The following is a 23,921-nucleotide window of genomic DNA, read 5'->3' as shown; positions in this document are numbered from 1 at the left end:
TAACCTGCATGATAATATGATGAAATCAATTATGCATGAATACTAACAGCCTTTTTGAGACTATCAAGGTGTCAACCAATATTTAATTTTTGTGTACAATACCCACCTATTGCAGTATTTGTAGATAAGTGAGCTTTTGTTGTTTTAATACTATTCTGTAATGGATGTCACAAATTTTTATTGTGTCTTTTTGCTAATCTTTCATAACTTTTAGATTAGTATCTCTTTCCATCTCCTCCAAAAACCACTTTTGGTAGGGCAGTCAGTCTTGGATTGTAATCCTGCTGAACTTCAACGTTTTTTATAATTAAACATCATCTACTGGGTATTATGTGGTAAGCCAAAATGTTACACTGCTCCTTCTTCACAATACCATCAATTTTGAAGAATATCTCTCACTCCTGTATCAGAAATATGTTTCCATAGTATTGTTACGTCTGTGTTCATTTGCTAATTTCCTGTATAATTTCTTTCGAATGAAACTTCAGCGATACAAGTCTTTTCTTAAATAAAACTAGTTTATTTTTTCTCAATTCAACTTTGCAATACACATAATTTCCACAGTCACTTTGTGTAAACACACGCTATAATTCACAATGAACAATTGAAGCACTTTACTTACGGTCTCTAATGTCCATCTCTATCTCTGCCTTTCTGCAATTATCTATCCCGTCACTTTATTTGCCGGCTTATATACTATAAGAGTGCATGTCTAACAAATGCTAAGATGTTCGACAGGTTCCTCAATCTTTCTAAAACTCCAGCGCATGCTCCCAGTGTCGCGCGACTTCCGCTGTCGTAACAGTATTATAGATCTACTGCCATGTTTCATCACTTGCCTTCATAGTTATACTGAAACTACTTATTGTTAAGATTTTCCTCATAAATTTGGAGGTTTTCTAAAAAGCTTGTTCTTTGTTTTGTCAGTTCATAGTACTTTATTTCATTAATATTTCCACTCTTTAAATCTTTTGCAATTTTAATTGTTTGATCATGAAGACATGTGAAATATTAAACTTTTGGCTTCAACTTCCTTTAAACCATTTTATGGCAACCACCAAAACAAACAAGACTAACTACATACATACCACCAGTCTTTATATATGCATTTATTTCTTGGAATGATGTTTTGATTAATTTGTTATTGACATTCTTTGAATTACACTTTACTTCCATTTGGATTTTTTTCCTAGAGAGTCTCTTCCTCTCCTTAAGACTTTAATTTCTTGGGTTGCTACAAAGCACTAATGTTCTATGAACTGTTCAGTTTTCATTATGTAAAGAAATAACTTATTATTAATTTTTCCTGTTTAATTAAAAATTATTTTTCATCGATTTAGTGATCGTAAAACTTGCAAAGTCTTTGGATGATGTTGGTATTTTAGCGGTCATTCACTGTAGTTAGTTTAATTGAAACAAGAATGTTAGTGATTTGAAACAGGTATGAAAATTAAATGTAATTGGGAAAAGATATTGATAAATCAATATACATTTGATGATGCCCAGTTATGCAAGAACTGATACATTTTGTGGGTTATCAGATTTACACACATTTTACTACGAAAAAAATTACAAACAGTACAAATTAGAGATTTCCTGAATATTATCACTTTGGTTTTCTTCTGTGGATACAACCTTGGATTGGGTATGTTAATTGCACTTTATAAGGAGAGGAGGCCTTCAATATTTTCCACAGAAGCAGAAAAACTTGCAACATTTTTAAGAAAAGTAATGGGCTCTGAAACCATGCCCCAAGTATATTAAGAATTATGGCCTCAGCTGCCTAGGAAAGATTAAGGTTATGGACTTATGAAAAAAAAACTATCCAACCAAAAAAAGCCACTGCAATGAAGCTGGTAATTTTCTGGTATTGTTGATGAGATAATAAACAAGGAAAAGAAGTTATAAACATAGTGCTGAACAAGGTAAAAGGTGGTCTTGGTAACCAAAATCCACATATAGTAGAGAATCTATGAAAGGTCTGCCAAAATGTATAAGGAATTTTATCAATGTAAAAAAAAAAAAGATGATAATTTTGTTCTGACCCATTAACAACTAGGTTGTCAAGAATTGTTTCAACTAGCTCAATAAAGACAAATAATGAGTATTCTCAGAAACTATCTATTAACACATAAAGAGAAATCACACAAGACAATAAATAAATATGGAACAAGAGACAGTCACGTGATGAACATATTTAATTCAACCAGGCATCAGTAGTAACAGTAGTAATGAAAAACTACTAACCCCTAATTTCTCTTTTCACTTTGCAGTTAAGTATTTATATATACCGCAGCTCAGCATACATCAGTGTCACATGTTTAAAATTATAAATGTAACACTGTCAAAAGCCATTGAATAATCAACATCTTGTACAACCAGTAGTGTGGTTGTTGAGTTACATCATACACTGTAATCTAAGCTTAACCAAAATGATTGCAGAAGATTTAAGTAGGAAACTTGTAAGTTATTTTTGATAGAAGTTATGTGTGTAATAAATGTGTAATGATATGATTATATGCTAACAGACAGAAATAAAGACAACATAATTCCTCACAATTGTGTGGTCTAAGGTTGACATCACTATCTTTTACAGAATCTTGCAACAGTGTAGATAGTAGGGTTGGGCAGTAATACATAATCATGACCATTATATTGATCACAGTCAGTGGTGGGGGAATTAGTTCCAAGGGCAGCACAAAAAGTGATTTTTTTTTTAAAACTGTGATTAACCCTCATTAATGATTAATGCCACTCGAATATCAAAGTTCTGTCTCCTTAACAACCCTATATGATCAGTTACACTTTTTACTTAGCACAGTTCTGAATACTTGACTTAATGAAGCATAATTGTTTTCAGAAAAAGTCATAAAAAATATTGTTTTGTTCCTTTTTTCACACATATCAATTTATTGAAACACTAGAACTCAAAAACTTTTTTCTGTTTATAAGTATATTTGTGCACAACTTAAAAGTTAGAGGGAAAGTTATATGGAGACATAATAAGTAAAGTGCTGCAGGTTTTCATTTGTTATAGCTCATGTAATAAATTTGTGGTTATTTAGAGTGTAAGTTATAGTTTTGGATATAAAAATTTATCATTCTCTAATCAGTAGATCATATGAAAATTTAAAATAATTTTAGTAGATCTCTGTGGATGAGTTGTATCATTCTAAAGTTTAATAGATTAACAATTTGATGTACAAAAGCATAAAAGTAACAAAACTTAAAAGGGATTAAGAAGTTGAATCTTCAAAAGTCCAATGTGATTTTGGAATGATTGATAATGAGTTCTTTATTTGTGATACTAGTGTGCTCTAGCAACAAGTTTGAAAGAACAAACATATCAAATTCTCTCCTAAAAATTAAAAAAAATATTTAAAAACATTTGGTAGTTCAATAAGCTGCTTTGAAAAATAATTCATTGGTATTGCCTTTTTTTTTAATGTTGAAAAAATTTGTTGATATTCCTTAAACAGATGTTCAAAGCAGAAAGACAAGCAAAGATATTTGGAGAGAAAAACTGCTCAACAAAGCACACACATCATGGATCAGTATTATGATACTGATGTCTATAAAGATGGCTCCACTCCACTAAATAAGACAAAGCGTGCAGTTACTTCACAAGAAAAGGTACAGTATGTGATTAGATAAATGATTTTGTTAAGTCCTAAATATACTAATTGAAAGAGAGAATTTTAGTAACCAGATTTTATCCTTGTCTGTGAAATGTTCAGTTAATACTTTTTTGTACACCCTACATGTAGCTCTATGCATTGGATTTCTGTGATTTTGACATGATGAGGTTTAATTACAGTGTAAGATATTGAATCTGAAGTTTTAATAGTATGAAATTTCAAGTTTTGAACTTAATACTGAATATATTGTAATATAGAATCTTATATTACAATGAATTCAATAATCATCACTATATATATATATTTTACAAAATATAAAAGGTAAATTTAAATTATGTGTAGTATACAGGTTTGTTAATAGCAATTTACTATTATAATATTTATAAACATGAAATGTGAATTATTGAAGTACTTTAAAACAGTTGCTTTTAGTTCTATCAGTTAATTAGTTATTTGGTGTCCAGAAGTATCCAATTTTTAACACTTAATCAAATCTTTCTTATCCATATTTTTACTCTTGTAGAATTGAAAGTAAGAGCATACACAAATGTATTAGCTCAAACATTTTAGTAATGGAAAAATATTGAGAGAAAAGCAGTTCTAAAAGCATGTTGCATTATGGTTCATTGTAAGTGTTAAAAAGTGTGTCTGAAGTAGCCCAGCATCAGTCTTCATTCCTTCTCCTAGTTCCTCGTTTTTCCATACTGCCCTTTGACTCCTATTCCATGGCCAGATCAGTCTAGTCTACTTCTATCTTTCCCACACCAAGCTTCTAGATTTTCCTCTTCTTCCTGTCATCCCACTATCTCATGTCTGGATCATTTCTTGTCTTGTTTATTACTATATTTTAAGAGATGCGACAAGAATTATCTGTTGTCAATTGGGTGGCTGAATTATTTGGTGACACTGATAAGGATAATTTTTTAAATATTCAAGATAAACATATTCCTTATAGGTAAGAAAAGGGTAGTTGCAGGTAAAAAACCAGGTTTGGTCACAAAAAGTATAAGAGATAAAATTCAAGAAAGCATTAGAAATTTAGGAACTTTAAATTAACTGGTTGGATGGGAAACTAAGAAGATTATAGAAGATCAAGAAAGTTAGTCCAACAGGAAATTAGGATGTCAAAAAGGATGTATGAAGAAAGGTTGGCTGAAAATGTAAAAATCAACAGTAAGGATTTCTTTAAGTACATTAAGGGTAAACAAAATGTTAGAATTGGGGTAGGATCCTTGAGGGATGATAAAGGAAGGCTTGTATCTGATGATTATGAGATGGCTGGGTTATTATATTATCCTTTTTTCTTCAGTTTTTATGAATGAAGATTTAAGCAGTATTCTACATCTTGAACAGTTGATAGACAGAAACAAGGTTGGACAATATTGTTACGTATCTGCTTGTTTGCTAATTTCCGGTATAAATTCTTTCGGAGGAACTTCAGCGATACAAGTCCTTTCTTAATTAAAACTAGTTTATTCTTTTTTGATCCACCTTTTAGTACACAGAATTTCCACAGTCACTTTAAACTTAACAACATTTATAACACGCACTATAAATCACAGTGATTCACACACTTTACTTACGGTGCCTACTGTTCACTTGACTCAATTATCTACCTCTTCAATCTATCTGCATATCTCTGCAATCTATCTGTCTATATCTCTGGCTTTCTTTGCCAGACTTATATAATAAAAAAGATGGCGCCTAGCAAACACCGGGATATTCACGGGGTTCCTCGATAACTCATGATCCTTCTAGAAACTCCAGTGAGCATGCTCCCAGCATCGTGTGACTTCCTCTGTCGTAACAATATGATTGAATTAATTCTGAGCTTGTTGAGATAAAATTGGGAAATTTAAAAAACAATAAGACTCCGGGATCAGATAATATATCCCCATGGGTTTTGAAGGAGGTTAAGAATTGGATATGTGAGCCACTTGCTACTAATTTTGTTAGTACTTGAATAGTGGGCAGGTGCTGAAAGATTGGAAGTTAGCTAATACCACTCCTCTTTTCAAGGAAAGTAATAAAAATTGTCCCAGTTATTATATGCCTATTAGTCTTACACCAGTTGTGGGAAGTCTGATAAAAGATGCTTTGCAAAGTCATTTAATTAAAACAAATTTATAATTTTATTGGATAGTCAACATGGTTTCTTTAAAGGAAAATCTTACCTTACAATTCTTTTGACATTTTTTGAAAAGGTTACTGTTTATGCACAAGTGGGTAAGGGTATAGATTTGGTGTATCTTGATTTTCAGAAAGCATTTGACAAGGAGCCACATAAAAGGCTTGTAAAAAACTATCTATTGGTGTAGGAGATAAGTTAGGTAATTAGTTAGAAGAGTGGCTGAATTGAAGAAAGCAGAGGATTGTTATAAATGGAGTTCAATCAAACTGGATTAATGTCACAAGTGGGGTACTTCAGGGTTCAGTCTTAAGGCTTTTGCTCTTTTTGATTTACATCAATGACATACATGAAGGGATAGTCAATAAATTGCCTAAATTTGCAGATAATATTAAGGTTTTGGGTGTTGCTAGCTTTGAAGAGGATGTTGTTGATTTACAAAAGGATTTAGATAATTTAGTGAGTTGGGTGAATAAATGGCAGATGGGATTTAATTGTAATATATACAAGATAATGCATGTGAGTTATCATAATTTAAATTATAAGTATAATTTGGATGTGAATAACTTTAACAGGGATCTTGGTGTAATAGTTGACCAGCCTCTTAAGCCATCCAAGCAGTATGCTGTTGCTAGTTGTAGGGCAAATAGAATTTTAGGTTGTATCTACAGAAATATTGAATATAAATCTAAAGATGTTATAATTTCATTGTATAGACCACATTTAGAGTATTGTGTTCAGTCTTGGGCTCCTTACCTTAGGAAGGACATTCAATTGTTGGAAAGGGTTCAGTGGAGGGTTACTAGTATTATGCCTTGGATGGAGGGGTTATCTTATGAGGAGAGATTAAGATCTCTGAAATTGTTTTTCTGATTGAGGTATTCAAGATTGTAAAGGGAGTTGATAGTGTTGATGCCTCATTTTTTCATACTTAATGGTGAGAATAGTAGGACTAGGGGACACAAATATAAATTTTGGCAAAGTAGGAGTGATACTCAGCTTTTCCAACAAGGTGGTTAGCCTCTGGAATGGGTTACCTTTTGGTGCTGTGGAGGCAGTAAATTTAAGTGAATTTAAGAGAAAGCTTGATAACTATATGAACGATAAAGGCTGACTTTCAGATTTTTATTTTATTTTTTTAATTTATTCATTTGATAGTTTAGTTCAGAGAATGGGACAGCTGAGATGGACCAATAGGTCCCTTGTTGTCCCTAAGCATTATGTTATGTTATTTTGTCGGGTTGGGCCCTGTGGGTGCCTGTCTGTCTCATTTTGCCAGCCTTCGGTCTCAATTTTCTACCAACAGATGGGGTTTTCAAGTTTTAATTCATGGTCTCTCTCTCTATTTCTCTCCCTCCCCCTCTTGCCTCTTCTCATTTCCTTTTTTTTTCCTCCAAGCCTATTGATATTCAGTGTCTCATGGATTCGGTCTTGGGTCTTTTGACTAAACATGCTATTGAGACAGCATACACCCCTTCCCTGGGATTTTTCCTCTCACCTTTTGGTGGTCCACAAGTAGACCTAGGATGCATACAATTATTGACCTATTGTCATTCAACCAGTTTCACAGTTCCAGATGAAGAATTTCTTTCCTTTTCAAATGTCTTTTACACCCATTCAATGGTTGACTACAGTTGCTGTGCCAGACACCTTTCTATATACCTCAATTACCCCATCCTCTAGATGTTTTATATGTTTTGTTCATCAAACAGAATCTTCCTATTACATACTCTTTCCTTTGGCTTGGCAATGGTCCCTTATTTTTTCAACTGAGTCATGACAACCTTTGCTCACCACCTTCATGGATTGGGCTGTGTTTTCATTTCTAAATGGTCAATTGGCTTCCACTTGCTCTATCTCAACTGTTCTTCTCTTGCACCTTTTCTTTGGCTTCCCAGAAACTACTCATTCCTTTGGGGTGAACACATATGTGCCTTCTCCAGTAAACCTTGTGAAACAGGTGGAAACTTTCTTGGGAACCATTGTCCTTGATTATGAACCTCCCTCTCTTCTCTTCTTGAGAACTTGTCTTGGTGGCTAGACCATGCCAGTACCATGACTGTAATTCCATTACCTCTCCAACAAGATCTCTATCTCTTTATGCTTACTCTACTTTTGGATTGGGCACATCTCTAAATGACATTATGTCTTCTGGCATTTGAGCACAGGAAGAAGGTTCACTTCACATCAACGTGCTCATACTTTTCATTTTTCATTAGACATGTACCTTTTTCCCATCTCTTCTGGTAAATCAGTTGGTCATGATCCACTCTGACAATTCCACAGCTGTTTCTTATGCCTCCCATCTCGGAGGCACTTGATTCAGGACTATATGTGTTTGGGCATTGGACCTCTTATTCTAGGCTCAATTGGAATTCAGTCCCTCTTTCCTCCACCCAGTAACCCCCCCCATTTGCTTCAATATCATGTCCCTTTTTCATCCAGGGGTATCATCCCTTCATCTCCACATGTAAGATTTGTCTGGTCCATTGCCCTTAGGGCCAAACACTCTGATTGTCTAGCCTTCTTATCCTATTCCTGTTGTCCTTCCTCTTTGTTTGTTTATTAATGTAAATGATGGGTTTTTTGTTGTTGAACCATCCACCACTCTCTTCCTACTATTGTAACCCACTTTTCTATTGTTTTTTTTTTTTACTTGGTTGTTTAACCATATTTTGTTGGTCTCCAGCATTGTTGGTTATTGGGTAGCCTTATCCAATAGATTTCACCTTTCTAGTTACCACAGGATATTTTCTTCTCCTGTCCTCTCCACTCTTTTCCGATCCTTCCGACTTCACTGATCCCCTCATTTGACTCCAATGCCTCACTGGAAACTCAGTGTGGTGTTACATGCTTTCACACATGCCCTGTTTAAGCTGCTGGCCTCTTGCTCTTTCTACTGCTTTTATCTTGTTACTTACTTCCTTTTTCTTCTTACCTGTGGCTTCCATAATTCTATCTCCCTTCCTTCTGTCTCTCACCTATGTGTTTCTTCTGACCCAGATTTGCTTCTATGTACAGTTTGGTGTTGCTTGGCATGAATTTCTCCCTTTAGGGGTCCCCCCACCATAGTCTATTTCTACTCTGGGACCCCTCTTGATCAAGGGTCCTCTCACCTTCTATCCTTACCAGATGGGTCCATCAGCTCCTGCAGTTAGTGTATTCTTCTCACGGGGTCTTTCACATTTCATTGCATCTGCTTTGTCTCCTGTATTACTCTCTTGTTTCTCGTTTTTGCTGGCACTTAAATTACATTCTTTAGGCAGACATGTGGCCAACTCCTCACACATTCATTGCTCATTATCTTCATTGTTGGACTGTTTTGTCTCCTGCAGGAGTTTGACACCTTTCAGCTGCCACTCTTCATTTGACCCACTGTCTTTGAGATGGTTAAGTTTATTTTCTTAGTATCTCCCTTTTGCTCTAACAGGCTCACACCAGATGGCTGATGTTGCCTCCTAGGGTATTCTTATTTCCCAAAACCCACATCAAGCCAGGGGTAATGGAAAGTGCTTAACCCATCCACTCTGGCCATACCAGTACCCACTGTTGAGATGAGGTGTTCCACAAAAATCACTAAAGGTATCCTCTTGTTATACAAAATTATTCAATTGCCCAATCCAGACTGTACCATTTCATGGACTATCATGCAAAAAAGCTAGCATCGAAGAAGTGACTGCACACTTCTTTTGCTTGCACCTGCTGACATTTAAAAATAATGTTTTGCAGTCACCCATTGCACTGTTTTCAGTAAAAAGCCTTTCCAGCAGGTGTCAGTAGGGATCCAGGCACTTCTCTAAGTCTTCCTAACAAGTATTTCCCCTTCAGTCTTCAAGTGGAGCTCAGATGACCTTTGTCACTTACCAGTTCCTTGCTTTGGAGAGCTCACCACTGATTGGACTTGGATGATATGATGAGAAATAGGGAGATGACAACACTGTCAGCATAATGCAGCTCACCCATCAAACAGCTAGTGTGCCCACCCCCTACAGCCTGAATCTGATCATGTAAGTCGAGATGACCACACTCCATATGGTTTGATTGTGCCCTAACCACACTACACCTATTGGCTTGCTAACCCATTATGTGCAAGTGCTTGGATGGTCATGTTCTCATTTCATCCATTCATGTGACACTTGCGGCTTATTTGACTCTCCCTGCTTTGCATTATGGGGAAAGAGTATACCCTGATTGAGAAAAAATTTTGTCTCCCATGAGTGTTATTCTATGAAGCCCCTGTCATTGGGTGTCACAATTCCATGGGCTTTCCCTTTTGGTGCTTTCTGATGGGAGTTTATCTAGGTTTAGTTTTCCGCTGGCTCCACCACCAATAAAACGAGGGGTTCTAGGTATTCTGTGTGAAGAGGTGATTTATCGTCTCGGTAGTTAACGTTTTCAAATCTGAAAATGTATTTCTGATAGATACTCTCCTCTTTACACATTCCCACCCAACCTCCCCTATTCCGGTGCACTTCCTTCTTGCCTCACCTAAGAATGAAGTTATTTCAAGTGCAAGTGCTTAATGAGAGTTACTATGCATGGAGGTTGTGTCACCCTTTTAATGATATCATCATGCACCAGTGCAGTTCACATTAAACACATGAATTTTAGGTGGGAGTTAGCTGAAGGTTAGTGGTATGCAAATCTCATAGGCAGATGCGTGAGGGATGTAGCTGTTCTCTTTGCAGAGGTATCTATCAGAAATACATTTCAGATTAGGAAAATGTTAACTTGCATTTATGTTCTGAAAACTCCTTCACATGAAGTTTGGAGTTCAAATCTTAGCATATACATTGTAACAATACAATTTTTTTTTTTTTCATAAATGAGATTTTTTCAAGGATATCACTTTTGTTAAACTTATAGTTTTGGAAAAATATGCAATAATATAATTTATATGTGTATGTAAGCAGTAAGCTTGTAACTAGTTAAATCATAAAGTTGTTTCAGGTGTGGTATGCATGTGTTTCCTACCTTTTCATATTAATATAGACATTTTCAAAACTTTTTATTAATTCTAAGTCTATGTAGTTTTTGCATAAAACTGTTAAGTTGACTTTATTCTAGCTTGCTTTTGTTCCTTAATTATTCTCTAGAAATAATAGTTGCTCTGTCTGTGGGAGATATTGCTGTAATGCTGCATTTTGTGCAAGAAGGTCAACAACAGCAGTATCCTTCACTGGTAGAGCAGATGATATTGAGAGGCTACAGCCTCCCCTGTGTTGAATGAAGACCAGTCATGTAGATGGTGCTAGTCACTATGGGTAATTCCATCATTTCCCATGAAATAAAAAACATTAGGTTTAAATATTGCTAAACAAGAACTAAAGTAAGTTGGTTGACAGGAAGAGATTTGAGGGAAGGAAATCTGCTGATCAATTCACAGGTTCGGTAGTAGATGATAATCCAGTGTACAGAAAGGAAATATGCACACTGTGTTTGTCCATTGATTTTAATAAAGATTGCTTTCATTTTGTGTTACACATTATGTCCAGTCTGTTTACTTCTTTGGTTGACCTCGGTTCATCTACTTAAATTCAAACTGATTTTGTATTTATCCTACTAGTCCTCCCATTATAAAGCAGGCTTACCTTACACTCTTTGAAAAAATCAGTTAACATGAGAATATCACCCAGACAAAGACTTTAACTCGTATTGTATATATTTGTGTAACAAGTAATATAATACCTTTTAAATATACCCGTGAATCTGTTCATTTAAAAGTGGACTAATTGCTTTTCTAAAAATAACTTGTAGTTGCATGATGGAAATTGGATTGTGTAGAATAAATTATCAAATAAAATAGTCTAGAGTATAAAACTAGTTGACATTCAGAAAAAAATGTTTTAATTTTCACAGACTGAGAAGTCAGACCAACAGCCAACCAAATTTCCGACTTCTAGTGAGCGTGGATCATCTTTTCCTCAAAAACAATCTCCATGTTTTTCTACTGGTGCCTTCTTACCTTCTGTAGGCTCTCAATTAGCCAAGAGAAGATCAACTCGACACTCATCTTCCTTACCTGGACAAGCTCATTCTTTCACATCTTCTGTGGACAGAAAATTCCAAAAAGTTGCTATACCTACACCACCTGTTTCTCTTTCATCTCAACTAACACCAAACAAACTCACTTCACAGTGTTCTTCGACTGCATCTAAAGTTGTACTTACCAAAATCATGTCTCTGAATATGCCAGGTCTAAAAGTTAATCCAACCAAATCACAGGCATCATCTTCTAACCTATATCTGTCTACTGCAAAAAGGAAGAAAAGGAAATTATGCCCACAGACAAGCAATGATTCCATCTCATCTCGTGCAAATAAAAGAATTCGTCTCCAACATCAGCCATTCCAATCTCCTCCTCTTGATTCACAACATGATACTGCTAAATCTTCAGATGACAAGGTTGTGTTCTTCAAGAAGGGAGAATTCCTAGCTGTGCGCAATGAAAACGGTATTTACTTTTCTTTCGTAATTGATTACTGCTTATGATGCATCAAAACTGTTTTATCATATATATATATAACTAACATTAGCAAAAAAAAAGGAATTTTCATCAATATCAACATATCAGTCTTTATTTGTGAGGTAAGATGTTAAACAAGATTTATTAAAACATTAATATTCATAAACACTACTCATTTCTTCACTGAACAGATAGCTAATACCTTGTGGCACTGCCAAGAAACCTTTGAATAAAATTACCACCTGTACAGCACAATTCTATGATGCAATCATCAAAATCTCATTCTTTTTTCTTGGCACTTCAGTATTCATTCATGACTCTTTTTCACTTGATCTTATTATTTTCAACTTTTAGTTAACATTTGAAGTGTTATCTTCCTTACCTTCACTCCTTTGATTTCAATAAAATAAAAGATACACATTTTTAAGATTGATTTTTTCTTTTAATCATACTACAAGATTTTGAGACACTTGTTTCAAATTCTGTGATATCCTTTCCAGCATTATTAATCCAGTGTTTGAGTTTCAATAATTAATCTTAATTTTGTTAATATGAAAATGGCCAAGGCCTAAGTACCAGGGATATACCAAACCTCCTATTGAAAAACAAATTTTAAATAATAATATTCCTACTTTTCATGAATAGGTTTTGGGAATCTTATTCAATATGATATCTCATATCCAAATTTCTGAAACTTTCAAGATCCAGACTATTTTCCATAGGAATTGTCTTATTTTATTTAAATGGCAACATAGCAACTGTAGTTACTCTTTCAATGAGCAATTTTACCACCATTGTACATCATGTGGGTGGTTCTATTGTACATTCTTCATCTCGGATCCAAGAACCCTGGCCTCCTGCAATTTTTACTGAGTGTGCCATGTCTTTGATTATCTATTCCCACAACCTGTTATTGCTTCTGGTACTTGTATCACTGATGAGAATCAGGGAACACCCACGATTACCCTTTGCTTCTCTGATAACTCGGGTATGTGATATTTGTTCGTTGACTCCAATTGTTTCTTCTGGCCTTTGAGTGACCTTTTTCTATGCACTTAAGCTCATAAGATTTTTCTCCTGTTTCTCCCTTGCTTAATTGTTGAATTATTGCACATTATTTATTTTTTTTACTCTTAGTCTGCCTGTCTTCATTCTTTGCTTACTCACTTTCTCAATTTATCCTCCCTATTGTGTCTTCCTGAGGCTCTGCGTCACTACCCAAACAGCTTTACTGGGGAAGGTTGCTGTAACTGCATCAACATTATCAATTCTCTTAACAATCTTAAACATCTCAATCAGATTCCGTCTAACTATTCATTTCACAAGAGAAAACAAGTTTATAAATCTTAACCTATGCTTGTATGACAACTTTTTCATCCCAGGTATCATCCAAGTAGCCCTCCTCTAAACTCTTTGGAACAGTTCAGTGTCATTTCTAATGTAATACATTCAAGACTGAACACAGTATTCCAAATGTGGCCTAGCTATACAATAACATTATAACCTATTGAGATGTGTATTCAATACTTCTGTAGATACTACCCAAAATCCTATTTGTCTACCATTAGCAACACCACATTGTTTGGCTAGCTTAAAGACTAATCAACCAGAACATCAAAATCCTTTTCTTCCATACACTGCTAAGGTCTTTCCCATCAAAATTATACTCAAATTGTAATATTCCACATGCATTACTTTGCATTTATTATAATTAAAAGTCATGTGCCATTTATTTGTCGAACTCACCAAATACTCCAAATTCTTTTATAAATAAATAGCATCCTCCTCATAGCCAGCATCACCCAAAACTTTTAATATCATCATCAAATTCAAGTCATTTATTGACTATTCTATTATCTATGTTATTAATGTAAATCAAAAAGAGCAAAGGTCTTAACACTGAGTCCAGAGGTACCTCTCTTGTAACATTAATCTAGTTTGACTGAACTTCATTTATGATAACTTCTGCTTTCTTCCATTTATCCAGTTTTCTATCCAATGAGCCAACCTATCCCCCCATACCTACAGAGATAACTTTTTAACAAGCTTTTTATTTGGCACCTTGTCAAATGATTTCTGAAAATCTAGGTACACCAAATCCACATCCCTATCCTTATTTACATAAGCTGTAACCTCTTCAAAGAATGTCAAAAGATTAGTAAGGTGCAATTTTCTTCTCATGAAACTACATTAACTATCCATTAACATTTTAAAGTTTATTAAATAATTTTGCAAAACATGTTTTCCCAGACTTTCAAAGGCATTTCCCACCATTGATTTAAGACTAATAGACCTGTAATTATTGAGACAATTTTTATCACCTCCTTTGAAAAGAAGAGTAACATTAACTAACCAATCTTCTGGTACCTGCCCACTATTCGAGGACTTAAGAGAAATAATAGCAGGTGGCTTGTCCCCCAGTGGGACAGCAGTAAGTTTATGGACTTACATTGTTAAAATCTGAGGTTCCATTCCCCACAGTGGACACAGAAGATAGCTCAGTGTGGCTTTGCTCTAAAACAGACAAACAATTAAGTAACTCACATGTCCAGTCCTTAACTTTTTTCAAAACCCTTGGGTAAATATCATCTTGTCCAGGAGCTTTATCATTCTTTCAACTTCCCAATTTTTTTAACAAGCTCAGAATTAATGTGATCATTATATCAAGTCCTGTTTCCATCTAGCAACTGATAAGGATGAGTAATATTGCTTAAATCTTTATTAGTAAAAACTGAAAAAAACTATAAATTTAATAACCCAACCATCCCATAATCATCAGATATTGGCCTTCCTTTATCATCTCTCAAAGGCCCTGCTTCCAAAAAACACACCTGAATATTCAGTAAATATGTGTGTGTGTGTGTGTGTGTATACTTAAGACATTGGAACCCACCGAGTGTCTGGTGTTGCCTTATAGGAAATATTTCTCTTTCCCTAAATCTTCATCAAGTAGGGAATAACAGAAAGTGTTAACTCTATCTGCCTCTACTCTGTGCTTACTGTTTAGATGGAGTTTTCAGCAAAACTTTTTCAGCAGTTTGTATTATTTTACCTTCCAAGCCAAAAGAAAAACAGTACCAGGTGTGGTGCCCTACCCTCTCTCCAGGCCAGCTCTTGTTTGTGGTAACCCATTTGTTGGATATACAAGGCTGTTTGGTGTAAGCATTATTATTTAGCTGTCATGGGAAGGAATAACTTTAACAGTTGATATGTTAAAGTGAGTTTAACAGTTTGGTAGAGGTAAGGAGAATAATTTATTTTGTCAAAGGGTGTTCTAAACTAATTGAACCCACCTGTGTGGACTTTGACAAAAAGAAGACAATTATTTGAAGTTCAGGATACAACTGTGAAAAACCCACGAGGTACCATAAGTGAATTACTCACTGACACTATTTGTTAAAAGTATAGAAAAATAGTTTGGCTTGTCAGCTGGATTGTACAGTAACTGAATCAGCCTAAGTGGCCAACAAGAAGAGAACTGTATACATTACATTCTGCCCACCTTTGTGACATTTTAGCACCATTTAGTAAGTTCTTTAGATGACACCTTTCTGCACTACCTCTTGTAGTGGGCAAAGAATGTTCCTTACTTAAGAAGGATGTGGTTTCCCACTGTGACACATTACATGAGTTTTCCCTTTCTGTTGCTATTTATCAGAGAGATATACTGTTCTCTCCATCATCTTTGTAATATGATATTCTAGCTATCTGTTCTGTTGAGAGGTGAACAGCATTTATAAAGCTAACATTTTGCTTACGTGAAAATCTATTTCCAAGAGATACCTTTCTACAGGACCACTCATCCTTCTTCCCCATTTCCACTGTGTCTCTTTTGCCTTGTCAAGAATGTGTTTTTGGTATGCACAAAAGGGGATACTGCATTGGGAGGATGTCACCCTCCTATTGATGGAGGGTTATGGTCTAATGATCATTACATCATAGACTGGTTCAGGGGTGAGAGTTCCATTCAAAGGCTTGGTGTATGTGAAAACTTTTTGGCAATTGTGCAAGATATTAGCTATCTGTTTTGTGAAGGGGTGAGTATCTATCTGGCATACATTTTCAGTAAGGAAGATGTTATCATTACTCATTGTTGAAGCTAAAGAGCCAACATAACTTTTTTTGATAATTTTACAAGATTTTTTTCTAGCTGTATATCAAATGATAACCTTTAATATGATATGTACTAGTATGATTTGCTTATTTCTTCTACTTTGTTTTCATTAAGAAGTGCTAAAAACACTAAATCACAGTTTATTTTAGCATTTAGGATTTGGAAAACATAATTCAGTATCTCAGTTTAAATATAAAACAAACAACAAGGTTAGCAACATAGTAAACAAATTAACTTGTATTATTAATATTCTGAATTAGTTAAGTTTTGCTGTGTGGGTAAAAAACAAACAGCAAGATACTTAAGTTATAATATATATAAATGTAATAGAAATGTACACTTATGTTAATATGATACTAAGTTCAGTGATGGTACTTAACACTTGAGGAACAAAAAGTGGGCCATTGGCTCATTGTGAATACCCCCATTAATTTAATCATAAACCCATTTGCCTATATCCAGTTTGGATATGTTAAGTATTCATCAAACCTTCTCTTGGCCTCTCTCAGTCCTTTTGCATCTATCATGTCTGAAGGCAATTTTTACTAAAAACTGACCACCCTGTTTAAAATTGTCTAATTTGCAGATGACTTATACCCTGCAAATCTTAAATATTACCCCTAGTCCTACCAATTTTATCATTTAACATGAAAAACAATGATGCATATGTCCTGTCTATTCCCTATATTATTTCTAATTCTTCAATCACATCCCATCTAACCCTTTTCTGAATCCTTTGCAACTATGTAATGCCCTTCATAAAATATGGAGTCAAAACTGAACACAATACTCAAAACCTAATTTGGGATCTGTAAAAATAATAACCTTCTTTTACTTATATTCAGTATTCATCTAGATGAATGTACAACCCCAAATCTATTTTCTTTTCCTCTTGCAATAACACATTGTCTGGAAGGATTAAGAAACTGATCGACCAAAACAACAAAATACTTTTCTTCAATAACACTATTTTATTTCATTCTCCCAAGGTGTTAAGTATAGTTTAAATTAAGGTAGCCCACATTCATCACCTGCATTTAGCTTAATTAAATGCCATTTGCCATTTATTTGACCAATACACAGAATGATTCAAATCCCTTTATAAAACAACAGCATATTTTGACAGCTGACTACACCCAAAACTTTAATATCATCCACAAATTTGAACAATCTTTTCACCATTCCCTTATCATTATTTTTAACCAGTTGTGCATGCAATCAGTTTTCATATTGGTGAAGGAATCTGACTATAATTCCAAATGTATCAATGGGAAACGTGGAAAACTTTTAGTAAAATGTACAAGTCTGTTTTACCCAACAAGTAAGATGTGTTACAAAAGTATTTGTACTAGAGATATGGCTGTGAATGGAAGATGTCAAACCCCAGAAGTACCTCACTTGCAATTTATCTCATTATGTAGCACCTCTGTATGTAAATTCTAGTTCATATCTTATTGAAATGTTTGTTGAAATCACTCCTCAACCTAAAGTAAGGATATTTTGTGAAGTCAAGTTTGGCAGGAGGTTCAACATCTGGGTGTACAATACTTTGCTGAAATAGTTAATGAACTTTAAATATCCAGAAGGGATGATAGCATATTGGATAACAATATTGCAATAATATGACTTTGTCACAGTGCACCACCAGAACCCACAACATGAAAATGTGGATGGGTTATGTTGCTTCACTGTAAGATTTTTTTCTGTTTATGAATTGTATGATCTTTAACACTTTGTGGGAGTTGAAGCTATTTTCATCATAGAAACATTAGGCCATGCAGTAAGATGTTCTACCTGTGGATGTTGTAATTAATACTTTGGGAACTCTGTTAAGAACCCAAATGTAGAATGGGTGCTCCTTGTCATGCAGGAGGGCAAACCTGGTCAGCATAACTAGAGGAAGGCAATATAGGTGCCCAGGAAAGAACCAGCTTAGTTAGGATAAACTCCAACTAAGAATTTTTGGGTCTCCTTTACAGATGATAGACCTGGATATTGCTGGTCCACTCCCAGAGATTGAGAGAAGTCATTGATACCTACTTGTGACCATCAACTATCTAATAAAGTGAGCCAAGGATTATGTATTGATTGATACATCAGCACAGTTCATAGCCAATGTGTCGGTAGAGCACTGGAAAGCACAGTGTGATCCCTGGAAGAGATTCACGGGGTTCAGGGAACTAATTTCAATATCCAATTGTTCTCTGACATGTGTAAAATATTGGGTGTGAGGAAGATGTTTTTGCTTTATCATCGCTAGTAAAATAGTTTAGCAGAATGGATAATACTAACCCTAGCCTATACTTACTACATTTGTAAATCCCAATCAAACTGTGTGGGCTGAACAATTGCTGTACATTATAATGGTTTATAGGGAAATTGTAAGCTATCTGTAGACTTTTCATCAGATATTCTCATGTTTGGATGGAAAATAATACTCCCTGTTGATATGATGTATTGTCCTCCCCTACAAGCAGACATTTCATGATGTCCACAGGAACTTGTGGAGTGGTTAATGTCTGCAATAATCAATGCACATTAATTCACCTGTCAACAACTTGGAAAAGCTGCTCAATGACAGAAAAAGCATAATGACAAGTAGGTAAAATAATTGTTGTACCAATGAGGAGATTGTGTCTGGTTGTGGTATGTGCCAGCAGCACAGAAGCAACTTGGATCCAGCTGAACTGGTCTGTACCTCATGTTTCAGCAGATTGGTCCATTGGCAAATGAATTATGCGTACTATAGGCACACAAAAGCTCATGAATCATATCAGTGAACTGCATCTGTATATTGTAGATGAACCTATTGTACATTGGCTTGATGAGAAATCAAAAGTTGAGATCAACAAATTGGAGGAGGACAAGGATGGTGTCTCAAGTCACATTGACTTACCCAATGAGGAAGAAATAGTTGAAAGTACTTATGTGATTGATCTCAATGAGCCAAGTGAGAAAATGCTGAATTTAGAAGCAAAATGCTGCTTTGAAAGTTGGCTAAGCCACAATATCGGCAGTCAATATTGGTTGAACTAGATTATCATCACAAGCTAGGACAGTCACTGACTGTAACATTGCTGAATGATAAAAAAGTAGCAATCCTTGCTTTTCCAGCTATCAGTTATGTTTACAGTAATGTATGCACTGCATTGTTTTATTTTCACTTCATTACTACATATTTAGGATGGTTTGTTAATCAGAAGATTATGTGGACCAATAGGATTTAGCCATCCCTGCTCTCTGAGCTATTGAGCAGACTTTCACTAAAAGAGATATCCATCGGATATTGGATAAGAGCTGCTTGATTATCAAGCTATGATAACTGGAGCTATTAGATGTAATACATTGTACATCATCAGTTTGCACAACTGAAAATAGGTGTTAGGAATCCAAAAACTCTTATTTCACTTGAAAGGGTGTTGTGACCCTTGCTTTCTGAGCTATCAGGTGGTATGGTAAAGTACAATGTTTGCATTACATTGCATGACTACCACTTGACTGTCTCAAATTAAGACAGCTGGAACAGATGAGGAAGGAGAGAAAAACCTATGTTTCAGTAGCCATTGGGGCATAACCATCCAAGGAACCCTGGGAACAAACCCAGAGACTACTGAGGTGTTGACCATTTGTTCCATTTTAGAGTAGATTCCAGTGTACTGCAACATGCCAGAGTGAGTGAAAACTGGACTGATACTTGGGCTACTTATTAGAGAGAGAGAGGAAGATCTGTTATGGTGGAAGGTTACACCTCCATTGTAATTCAAGGAAGAAGTGCACCACAAGTGGACAGAGCTGACTAATACCAAAACTGCCTTAGCCAAAGTCATGGATAACTGACAAACCACTACTATAGCATTGGATAATCCACTGACAGGGTTAAGGTGAGAGGGAATAGATCCATGCAGTGACTGTGAATGTGTTGTAAATTTTTATATTTACTTTCTTTAAACCAAGTGTATATTTTATTGTGATTAGTGTTAATGGATTCAATTCATAATTCTATGTGTGCATTATTGTTTTGTGTATTATAATTAATAATGTATGTGGATTTGCTTTAATGAAAGGTATTGGTTATATATTTTTATGTTAATGGGTTATTTAATACTTGGTTTGTTTTGTATTTAGTATTTGTTTTTATTCTTACATGTTTAGCTGTACTTTTGTTTTTAACGGTCTGTATGAAAGTGTATGTCATTTTTTTCTTTACGTTATGAGTATTAATTTAGTATTTACACTTTTACTGAAGTACTGTTATTTTTGTATTTTATTTTGCTTCATCGTGAATAGAGGATTTTCTTTGTATGATTGAATTTTATATCATTGCTAAAGGGTTTATTTATGTATGTAAGGTATAATAATTCAATATTAAAGGATATCTTTATTTTGTTCTTTGTATCTATTTGAAGGATTTATATCATGATATTTTATTGTGTAAAAAGTTCTTTTATTGTATTGTGTTAAAGGTATTTCATTCCATTTGGATTATGGTTGACAATGGTTTTTATGATATACCATCATTGCTAATGTATTAACATTTTAATGATATTGCCATTAAAGAGGTTTTCATTTTTGTATGATTATCTGTGTTAAAGGGTTTTTGTTTTATTTATTATGTTAGACTACCCCCGCCTAAAAGGGATAAGTGATCATTATTAAAATCATTTTTAATATGTAATTTTCTGTGTTAACCGAATATACATGGGGTCAGTCGAATGGACCAATCCTGTAATGGAGAAGGAATGTTGAGTATAATTCTGAATTTACTACATGTATGGAGATTTAATGTAGCAAACTTTTAGTATAATCTACAAGCTTGTTACACACAAAAAATCAGATGAGTTACAAAAGTATTTTCAATCAAGAAATGTCTCTGAATTGATTATGTCAGTCTGACTTAGATTTTGACAATTCAGAATGCAAGATGATGTTTATGTGAAGAATCAAAATATTCTTGTGCATCTTAAAGTTAGCATATTGCATTTACTTAACCTCTAGAACCTCCAAACTGCACATATACAATTTTTTTCCCTGTGTATTATATGTGGTATTTACTCTCCTCTACCATGAATTATCACTAAATCAGCATTGTTGGGTAAAAATAAATAGTTGATTACTCTGACATCAAATACATAATGACATGTTGAATGGTATTTTGTAAAAATTCATGAAATGTGCACTTTCACAGAGGATTAAATAATGTTTTGTAAATGTGTTTACATGCTTGCAATCTTTGTTAAATGATTTATTTATAATGTCTCAAGGGCTATTTTTATGATTCCTTTATGATTTCATTGTGAATTGTATTGTACTTTTTATTGATAAAGGGTTTTCTGTATATTTACATTATTTATTGAAAGTAGTATATTATTGGATTTTTATTTATTATTTTATTATGTATTCATTTACATTACAAATAATAGTTAAAGGGATTTTTGATTTAACTTTTAGTTCTTTGTTTAAGTGTTATGTTGTAATTCTTACATGTGATTGTTTACAGGGGCAAATTAAAGCTTATGTGCTTCTTGACCATATTGTGAATGTAAAGTTGATTGGTTCTAAAGTTAGAATTTGTCAATTTGAGGACAAGTTAAAAAAGCAGCAATTGAAAGGGTGTTGAAGCCCTTGTTTTTTGAGCTTTGTAGAGGAACAGTTTTTGTGAAGATCACTTGATAATCTCAAGCTAGAACAGTTGCTGGTCATGAATCTAATGACTTAAAGGGTGTTACAATGCTTGCTTTCCAGGCACCTGTGTGAATTTTTGAGCAAAAATCACATTCTCGTATATGAATAACGAAAGCTATTCTGAACAATCTGAAAGATTCTCTGAAAAAAAAAAGACTTCACTGGCACTTAACTGTGTTTATGCAGTGATGGAGATGTGTTCTCCACATGTGCAGAAAGTGGATTGGGTGACTTATTTCAATAGAATAGTTCATGTTTCATTGAGGTTAACTATGTGTTTTTTGCTGTGATACTAACACAAGTGGATCAACTGGTATAAGGTGATACGATGACCCAATGGCTTATGGTAAATAACTGTTCTGAACCGTGAACATCCATTTACTGTTGACTTGTATGTAGCCATAGTTGATTTGAAGGTGTATTGATATAGAACGTAGTGAAAGAAGGAATATTAATTCTGGTGAAAGGCTGAATAATCTAGTTCAACTAAATTCCATCATAAATATTTTTTTTTTTGGAAAGCTTTTAAAATTCTGTTGAATATCACCACTCATAGATGACAGAATGCTGTCACTATGACCATTGATGGGTAGTTTACAAAAGTAGCCTAGGAAGGTTCCTGTGCCACTGGTGTGTTCACACCTTAGGCAATCTGTTGAAAGCTACTAGTGTATGTGACAATGTAGAGAAGTTGGAAATTTATGTATACATCACTACATGTTTGTGATTATATGTGTGTGTGAAGTCTTGCAAACGTATATATGAAACTTTACATGAAGGTCATGTTAAGACCTCAAGTTGTTATGGTTACTAGCCTACCAGGCATTATTTGAAGAACAGGACTTGTTGGTTTCATTAATGCAAATATGAAGATGTTTCAGTTTTCATATTGTAACATTCAGCAGGCAGTGGATTTTACAGAAAGAGATTGAAAGTAATGGATAAGCTCATGATATGATACTTGCAGGGAGACATAGTTTGATCTATGTTTTGTAAATGTTGGCCAGTAACATTTCAGTTAGGCTGAACTGAAATGTGAGATGAAATTATCTGTGAAAAGTAAACTTCACAAGGAGTATCGCTAATATTTTCAATTGTGCAGAATGGAATATTTACAAAGAAGAAAGTTTTCTGAATATATTCATAATATTCCTCTGTACAAAGCTAGTTATATACATGAGACTGTACCTGTAACACTTTTGTGTAAATTGTAACAATTCTTCTTTATGCTGAACTTGTAACTGAAAAAAGTTGCATTGGAAAGGAGACAGACATTAATGAATTTCCATGATCATAAGAATCAGGTTAACACCCAAGTAGTGTGCACTTTAAGTATATTGCTAATGTGGACACTCTTGTCCCCTTACTTCTTTCTAGGCTTTGTTTTATAACAACCAGATAGTAGAGGAAGGAATATAGTGGGGTTACTGGATAGCTATGGAAATCATTACTGCTGTGATGAGCTTGAAAAATACAGCTGAGGTTTAGATGAAACTTGAGAATCCAAGGATGCCTGCATCAACTGTGATCTGTAGGTAATAGGCATCATGTTCCATAGTTGCTTAAGCATGGACATATGTAGACCTGTATACACAAAGCTTGACCACACGTGTATTCATGATTTTTTCAAACTGATGGGATTTCCAAGATGAAGTATTTTCATAACCATGATGTTATAACTTTAACCCACAATTCTGACTGAATTGTTTTGGCCAGTATGAGTTATTTACACTCCTGAACTTTTGTGTATAAGATCAAGTTTTTAACCTTCCAGCTATCTTCATTTTTTCAACCTGCCAGTCATGCTACTGAGTGAGTTCCCATCTGTATAAAATGTATGATCAATTATGATAACCCAGATGTATTACCTTGCACTCACTGTAATTAAGTATT

At 34.5% G+C, this 23,921-nt stretch overlaps 1 protein-coding gene across 1 annotated transcript in view; it reads left to right on the top strand.

The window, feature by feature from the left end:
* The window catches only part of LOC106460507, a gene marked incomplete at its 3' end in the record, with an annotated part of 66,006 nt that overhangs the window by 5,254 nt on the left and 36,831 nt on the right, over positions 1-23,921 (top strand). Inside the window, exons 2-3 of the mRNA XM_022387257.1 lie at positions 3,480-3,633; positions 11,626-12,220. Of these exons, the coding sequence (XP_022242965.1) occupies positions 3,480-3,633; positions 11,626-12,220 (749 nt within the window). The remainder of the gene's footprint in view (positions 1-3,479; positions 3,634-11,625; positions 12,221-23,921) is intronic.

The sequence above is a fragment of the Limulus polyphemus genome, unplaced genomic scaffold (assembly GCF_000517525.1).
Source record: "Limulus polyphemus unplaced genomic scaffold, Limulus_polyphemus-2.1.2 Scaffold783, whole genome shotgun sequence".
In the NCBI taxonomy this organism is placed as follows: Eukaryota; Metazoa; Arthropoda; class Merostomata; order Xiphosura; family Limulidae; genus Limulus; species Limulus polyphemus.
Note: the sequence above shows the minus strand (reverse complement) of the source record. Positions and strands in the feature narration are given on the sequence as shown.